This window comes from Elephantulus edwardii, unplaced genomic scaffold (assembly GCF_000299155.1).
Source record: "Elephantulus edwardii isolate Elephantulus edwardi_28Jun2011 unplaced genomic scaffold, EleEdw1.0 scaffold00048, whole genome shotgun sequence".
Classification (NCBI taxonomy): Eukaryota; Metazoa; Chordata; class Mammalia; order Macroscelidea; family Macroscelididae; genus Elephantulus; species Elephantulus edwardii.
In genome coordinates, this window is record NW_006399798.1 from 5,439,315 (window position 1) to 5,447,330 (window position 8,016).

At 55.4% G+C, this 8,016-nt stretch overlaps 1 protein-coding gene across 1 annotated transcript in view; it reads left to right on the forward strand.

The window, feature by feature from the left end:
* QRICH2 (glutamine rich 2) overlaps positions 1-8,016 on the forward strand; it is a 40,989-nt gene that overhangs the window by 26,164 nt on the left and 6,809 nt on the right. The window contains exons 15-21 of the mRNA XM_006886360.1: positions 2,122-2,382; positions 3,058-3,180; positions 3,287-3,361; positions 6,026-6,190; positions 6,359-6,480; positions 6,970-7,035; positions 7,277-7,378. Coding sequence (XP_006886422.1) covers positions 2,122-2,382; positions 3,058-3,180; positions 3,287-3,361; positions 6,026-6,190; positions 6,359-6,480; positions 6,970-7,035; positions 7,277-7,378 — 914 coding nt within the window. The remainder of the gene's footprint in view (positions 1-2,121; positions 2,383-3,057; positions 3,181-3,286; positions 3,362-6,025; positions 6,191-6,358; positions 6,481-6,969; positions 7,036-7,276; positions 7,379-8,016) is intronic.

Here is an 8,016-nt window from a genome sequence, read left to right on the forward strand (position 1 = left end):
GGAAACGACTCGACGGCATATAACAACAACTACAAATTGAGTTTAAATGCACATGAAGTTGTAAACAGGGTAGTTTTCACTCAGTTCACCACGTTGTAAAACTTACCACTAGCTCTGTCCAGAACATTTCCTCTTCCCACAGAGTCACCCTACAGCCTGCAGCAGTGACACCCCAGCCCGTGGGAGCCCTGGTTGGCTTTCTGTCTCTGAGGGTTTACCTGGTCCACACATGTGGAACCAGTCAACACACAGGGCTTTGCCTCTAGCTTCTTGCACGTAAGGAGCCTTGGTGGTGCTGCAGGCTAGCACTGGCCTGGTAAGCAAAGGTCAGTGGTTCAAACCCACTGGTCACTCCGAGGGAGAAAGGATGCTTTGCTTCCTCGGGATTTACAGGCTTGGAAACCCCAAGGGGCACCACTCATCACCCCATTGCCTTTGACTCAGAATTGACTCCTAGCTGACCCATTTTAGAGTCTTTTCATTACTGACTTCTAAGAGTTCTTTCTACACACTGAAGACTGGGTCCTTATCTGATACTCAACTTGTAAATATCGTCACCCATTCCACATGCTCTCCTTTCACTTTTCTCAGGGTATTTGCCATTAAGTCTTTAATGACAACATCCTTGGCCATCGGAGAGTGTGTGTGAACCAGGAACAGCCCTCGTGGGAGGACCAGACAGGAAAAGCCATGGGGCCGAGAGGGGACACATTCTGGGTCTTCCCTCATTTGCTGGAGCAATGCCGTGTCATGATCCCCAGATCAGACGTGAGCCTGGTGTGGAACTTGAGAGACAGTTGACCCACCTGAACCTCCAGAGAGCACGTCCCCTCCGGCCGCCTGCAGGAGCAGCTTGCATGTCTCTCGAGCATCCTTCTGCTTCTTCCCGCTGTTGCTCCTCTTGGACTGTCCGTCCAGTCTCTTTTTCTCTTATTTCTTGCTCTTCGAGAGTCCATCCAAATGTTCAGTTTCCCAGGAAGTGTCTTCCTTTCATCTAGAAAGAACTTCTTTGTCCCCTGAGGCGCCCCGTGGTGTGGGGGGCAGCACGTAGACTCTTCTGGTTGTAAACAGCAAAGCCCCAGTGAACTGAGGAGGAAGGGGGGTGTGGAGTCTGCGTGTATGTATCGTATGCATGTGTGGGCGGTGGCAGAGCCAAGCCCGAGCACCTGCACCTGAGGGCGATGGGAGCGCGGAGAGAGTGGAGCTGAGCACGCGCACCTGTGAGCAATGGCAGCGCTGAGCCGAGCACTCGCACCTGCGGGTGATGGACAAGCGGAGCTCCTGGGCCACAGGAGGTACCTCTGGAGCGAGCCACCCCCTGGCTTCTCTACGTCTCTCCTATTCTCTCATTCAACATCCTTACGCTTCAAACGTGGTCCAGGATGGCTGCCGCAGCAACCTCTCTTCTTAAGGACTGAAGTCTTGTGAAGCTGGGCCGATTCACCAGGGATGGCTCCTCTTACTGGGAACTCATCATCTGTGTGTGGAGAAGGGGCTGTGGATGGACTTATACCTGCACAGGACAAGAGACCCCAGTCTAAGCACTGCTGACATTTTTATGGGGAATGATGGAGTGGGACTCTCGTGTTGCCAGGGTGCCGTAGTGACTGGGACTGTTGCCACACTAAGATTTGGCTAGAGGAGAGGCTTTCTGACACTGAACCAATGGGCTGGCTGTAGAAAGTTCTGGAAGCCTTCCTGCAAGGGCTTCTTTCAGCATTAATGCTACACTCCTTGCGTACTCAGTTCACTACCTAGTGGACACACACTGAGCGCCTACAGTATGGCCAGCAATGAAGATGTGACCATTGTCCGGTCCAGCAGGGAGAGGATGCACACACTGAACTAGCGACACCTCGCGGACAGATGAGGAAACAGTCTGGAAGGGGAGGGACTAGCTCTCAGCCACCTGATACGAGATGCATCAGGGCCCTAGGTACCCTAGGTACCCCCTGCCCTCACTGTAATGGAAGCCTGGGAGCTTGATTTCATTGCCCACGTGAGGACAGCGCCTCTAGGGGTCTTCTCTGTGGAGGGGAAGCCGTCCAGGGCGATGGTGGGGCTGGGCCAGAGGGAGCCTGAGCCACTCATTCTCTCGTGCCTGACTCCTTCCCTCACCAGCTGGACAAGCTCAGGATTATCATCGAGAACATGCTGACCTCCTCCTCCACACTGCTGTCCATGAGCTTGCCCCCGCCCTCCAAGAGCCGAGTGCTTCGCTTGTCACCTAAACAGATTGATCCTGAGGCCACCTGCCCTGCCTGCAGCGTGGACTTGGGCCACCAGGTCAGCCTGCTGGTGCAGCGCTACGAGCAACTCCAGGACATGGTCAACAACCTGGCTGCCTCGCGGCCCTCCAAGAAAACCAAGCTCCAGAGCCAGGTGACCCCCCCCCGCCATCTCTCCCAGGAAGAGGCCTAAGGGGGATGTGCCCAGTTTTCAAAATTCCCCTCATCCATATTCACGAGTCACATCAAAGCAGGCAGTGTTAGGTCCAGGGACAGGGGCCTATGAGGGAGCTGACCAGGCTGGCTGGACATGAAGATATGTCCTCCTCATGTCACTGGGACACTCGTCCAACTGCAGCAGACATGGGCACCTATGTACACCACTCTTCAAAACACTCCCAACTCTCTCCAAAGGGCATGCCAGTGAGAGAGAGAAGGGTGGTGGGGACAGAAGGGACCATGCCTCCCGGAATTTCGCTGCATGGACCTAAGAATTCATTTGGGGTGAGGAATCAATCACAAGGTCGCACAGTTTGATGGGTGGAGGAACGTGTAAGGAAAGATCTGGTGTGAAAAACAATGTATATGAACTTTCTAAGTAAACCAGTATAAAATAAACATTTTATTTAAAGAACGGTAATTCTGTCAACGCCACACCCCAACTCTGGGAGCTGCCTGCTATTTTTCCTGTCCCTCGGGGCTCATCAGCTCACTGATCACTCAGGATCCTGGGACCCGAGGGGCAGGGTCTGAGTCAGGGCAGCACACCAAACTGGGGTCCAGGTGACCCAGCAGCGTCAGCGACGCTTCCTCTGTCCACCCTGCGCAGGACGAGGAGCTGCTGGGTCACGTGCAGAGCGCCATCTTGCAGGTGCAGGGCGACTGCGAGAAGCTCGTCGCCACCACCAACAACCTCCTCGATGACCACCAGCAGAAACAGAAGGACATCAACGTGAGGGCCCTCGTGGTGCGCTGGGGGCGAGCGGGGCCCCTTCACGTCCCCCCTTCCGCTCCCTGCCCATCCCTTTCTCTCTGCGTGCCCTCACCCCACCTCCCAGGTGCTGTACCAGGGGATAGAGAAGCTGGAGCGGGAGAAGGCCAACAGGGAACACCTGGAAATTGAGATGGATGTGGTAAGCTCGGGACCACCTGCATCCCAGCACGAGTGCATGGGGGATGCTTCTCCGGGGACAGGAGGGTTTCCGTTATCAGGGCCTGTTGTTAGGAGGGGTCAACCCCTGGAGAAGGGCTCCAGGCATGAGAAAGCAGAGGGTCAGCGAGAAAGAGGGCAAGCCAACAAGACAACTGACAGAGTGGCTTCAGCTGGGCTGAACCCTCGCTGCCACTGGGAGGATGGGCACAGGACCAGACAGTGGTCCCTCCTGGTTGTCATGGAGGTGTTGTGAGGTGGAACAGCCCAATGACCTCACAAGAAGCAGCTTGTGGTGAACCAGATAGCTCACCCACAGTTTCCACCAGTCTTGGGTATACATCAGTGCTCACGAGTCATCTTCACCATATTGTCCAAACACTACTGTTGTTATGTGCCGTCGAGTCACTTGCGACTCATAGAGACCCTATATACAACAGCCCTAAACTCCGCTCTGTCCTGTGCCAATCGCACTGTCTCTGACACTCCCATCCCAATTACCCCAGTCACTGAATCAATCCACCTCAGAGAGGGCCTTCCTCTCCTGCGCCGTCCCTCCACCCTCCCAAGCATGATGTCCCTCTCCAAGGACCGGTCTCTTCTTCCAACATGTCCAAAGTACGTTAGACAGAGCCTCAGAATCCTTGCCTCCAAGAAGCCACCCAGTTTAACCCTTTCCAGGAAGGATCAGTTTGTTTTCCCAGCAGTCCATGGTACTCTCAATACTCTTCTCCAGCACCACAGCGCAAAACACTACTACGAAATGCAAATCCAACACTCCTTAAACTCCCACCCCCATCTCCGCTCCTCTGTCTCCTGGTCACCACTGCGTCTCTGTGTATTTCCTATTCAGATGGCTTATTTCAGGGGCATCCTACTGTGTTTGCCCTTTTGAGTTTGACTTCTCCCACTGAGCGTGACACTTTCAAGGTCCACCCATCTGCTAGCACTTCAGTTCATAGCAGAACATCATTCCTTTTGATGGCTGCATGATGTTCCACGGTGAGGACACGTCCCGTTTTCTCTGTCCGTTCACCCCTTCATTGATAAACGTTTGTGTTCTGTCCACTTCTGGACGATGACCACTGCAGTGCACATTGGTGTGCAAGTACTTGGATCTGAGTGTGCAGGTCCAGAGTGGTCATGTGGTCTTTTTAAAGCAACCCCGGTTGTGCAGCAGTGTGAAGGGCAAGGTTGCTGGTTTGAGTCCACCCAGAAGCTGTGCAGGAGACCTGTGACCAAAGATTGTTGTTGTTGTTGTTATGCGCCATCTAGTCGTTTGCGACTCATAGCGACCCTATTGATGTATAACAGCTCTGAACCCTGCTGTATCCTGAGACAACGTTATCATCTCTGACACACTTACCTCCATTCCCCAAGTCACTGAGTCGGTCCATCTCGTCCAGAGTCTTCCTCCCTTGAGCTGTCCTTCCACCCTTCCGTGCATGATGTCCCTCTCCAACATGTCCAAAGAATGTCAGAGCTTCAGAGTCCTGGCCTCCAAGGAGCAGCCAGTCTCAATCTCTCTAGGATGAACTTGATTGTTCTCCTAGCAGTCCATGGCATATTCATACTCTTCTTCAGTGTCACAGCTCAAAGGCATCAATTCTTCTTCGATCATCCCTAGTCACTGCCCAGCTGTCTGAGGCATAGCAAGTGATTGCGAAGACCGTGGCTGAGATCAGGCGCACCTTAGTCTCCAGCTGACTTCGCTGTGAAGATTTATAACCTAGAAAATCCTATGGGGCAATTATGCCGTCATGTGGGGTCACTGTGTGGACAGTAGAGCTGGACGGTGACTAAGGATGACAGAATTGATGCCTTTGAGCTGTGGTATTAGAGAAGAGCACTGAGTAGCCCACGGACGGCCAAGAGAACATCTGTCTTGGCAAAGGTGCAGCGAGGGTGCTCTTTGGAGACAAGGAGGGCGAAGCTCCACCCCGCATACTTGGGGCATGTCGTCAGGAGAAGCTATTCCTTGGAGAGGGACATCATGCTTGGAACCGTGCACGGTCGGCAAAAGAGACAAAGACGCTCAGCCAGATGGACCAACACAGTGACCGCAGCAACAGGCTCCAGTGCGTCAGACGATGAGGACGGCACAGGACAGGACGGGGTTCAACTCTGTTCATACGGTGGCTCTGAGTCACACTCCACTCGACAGCACCTAACAACAAAGGGCCACTGAATAAAACACAGGTGTCTGGTCACAACACAGCTGGGTAATGTAGTTTGGTGGGGTTTTTAAATTTTATTATTTTGTGTGTGTGTGTGCATGTACCGTCAAATCAGATCTGATGGTACAGAAGGAGATTGTCCCTCCTTCTCCAGCAGAGCATCTGGTGGATTCGAACCGTCACCTCTGGGATTGCAGTGCAGCTTCTTGCCACTAGGCCACCAGAGCTCCCTTGTAGTTTGGTTTTTAAAGGAACCACCAGACTTGCACATCCGTGGCACCACCTTACACGCCCACCGGGAATGCGTAAAGGCTCCCAGACCTCCACGTCTCACGCTTGCCTTCCAGTGTTCTGATAGGCCCCCGGGAGGGTGTGTGCTGTTGCTGGTTATTCTTCGGGTGGGCAGCCCGCTGACCCCTGCAGGCTGGGCCCCTCCTGATCCACGTGGGCCTTCTCCTCCCTCCTGGCAGAAAGCGGACAAGAGCGCGCTAGCGAGCAAAGTGAGCCGTATCCAGTTTGATGCCACCACAGAGCAGCTGAACCACATGATGCAGGAGCTGGTGGCCAAGATGACCGGGAAGGAGCAGGACTGGCAGAAGATGGTGGACAAGCTCCTGATAGAGATGGACAGCAAGGTGAGGCCAGGGCCGCCTAGGGGGTGGGGTGAGCACCAGGGCCATGCTCCTGCCCTACCCGGGGCCCTTCCTTAGGGCCCAGCCTCCATCTGCTTGCTGTTTTCTCTGGGCCCTTCTGTGGCCACCTGCCTTCGTGGTCAATGTTTGCCTGGCCTCCTGCCCCTGCAGCTGAACCGCCTGGAACTGGAACCAGTGAAGGAGCTGCTGGAGGACCGCTGGAAATCGCTGAGGAAGCAGCTCAAAGAGCGCAGTCCACTCTACCTGGCTGATGAGGCGGCGGTCATGCGGAGGTGAGGCCTGCGGAGAGGAGGGCAGCTGGTGGGCTGGGAGGGACAGGCTGTCAGAGCTTGAGAAGCCCTTGCAGCCCAGACCTGTGTACAGCAGAGGAGGAGGCAGGCTGGATCCTCTCTGGGCTGGAGACATCTAGCTTTCTGGACATGGCTGAGTGACCACTGGACCCTCAAGATGTTGGGGGCATAAGTCCTCCTTGAGCAGTGGCAGGCTTCCTGCCTCAGCCACCAGCGGCTTCTGAGACCCACAGGCACCCCGTGCAGCCCGTGGGGAGCCCTGCTGGCTCTGGGTCAGGACAGGTAGAGGCAGATGTCCGGAAGTAGGCATGTGGAGCTGCAGGAGCACGTGAGCCACTGTGGCCAGGCCTGCCCTCCCTCTGTCACCTGGCACCCTGCCCTGCCCCTGGAGGACTAAGCCTCCCGGTGGCCATGGTCTGCCACCTTGGTCCTCCCGGCGGGCACTCACCTCACATATGTCCTTCCCAACAGGCAGCTCTTGGCACACTTCCACTGCCTCTCCTGTGACCGTCCTTTGGAGACACCTGTGACCGGACAGTGAGTCCCCACCCACAGCTGGCAGAGCTGGCTCTTGGGGGTCCATTCAGAGGCCATAGTGGGGAGGACCCCACAGACACTACCATGTCCAGCCCCACTTGCACTAGCTCTCCTCTGCCTTGTCTGTCTTCTGTGCTCAGCCCTCCTTCCTGGCAGGGAAGGTCCGTAGGCAGGTGGGGTTTGGGGAGTGGGCTGTATGTTTGAAGTCTCATCACGGGACTGCCTCTCTGTCTCTGCCCAGAATGATCCCCGTGACCCCTGTAGGGCCAAGCCTGCCTGGGCACCGGTCCACTCGGCCCTATACCATCTTTGAACTGGAGCAGGTCCGGCAGCAGAGCCGCAGGTATGGGCTACAGAGGGGGTCCCAGGCACATTTGCCCTCTGGGGGTGGGAGGCTACTGGCTCCTCTGAAGGCTGCAGCTCTAGGAAGCAGTGGGGAGGCCTTTTCTTCCTGTAGACACACCCAGGACTTTCCAAAGAAGGGAGAGCTCCCGATAACCTCCCGGTGGCACAGTGTGCGGTGTGCTGCGTGGCTACTGGCATGTCAGCAGTACGAAGCCATTGGCTGCTCGTGGGGAGAAAAATGAGCAGCCTCTTCTCAAGAGTTGTCATTGGGAACCAGGTGGGAGGTCCCTGGGAGTCAGGACTGACTCAGACAGTGGAGTTTTGGAAGATATGGAGAGAGACCTTGTTGCAAAGTAGCAAAGCACTTGGCTACTCACAGAAAGGTTGGTGGTTCAAAGCCACTAGCTGCTTCACAAGATGTGGCAGGCTTAGGAACCCCACAAGACAGTTCTGTCTGTCCTATAGGGGCCATTGTACCTCGGGGCTGACTTGAAGGCTGTGGGTTTGGGGGTCACTGAGCATCGGGGCTGACTTGAAGGCTGTGGGTTTTGGGGGGTCACTGAGCATCGGGGCCGACTTGAAGGCTGTGGGCTTTGGGGGGTCACTGAGCATCGGGGCCGACTTGAAGGCTGTGGG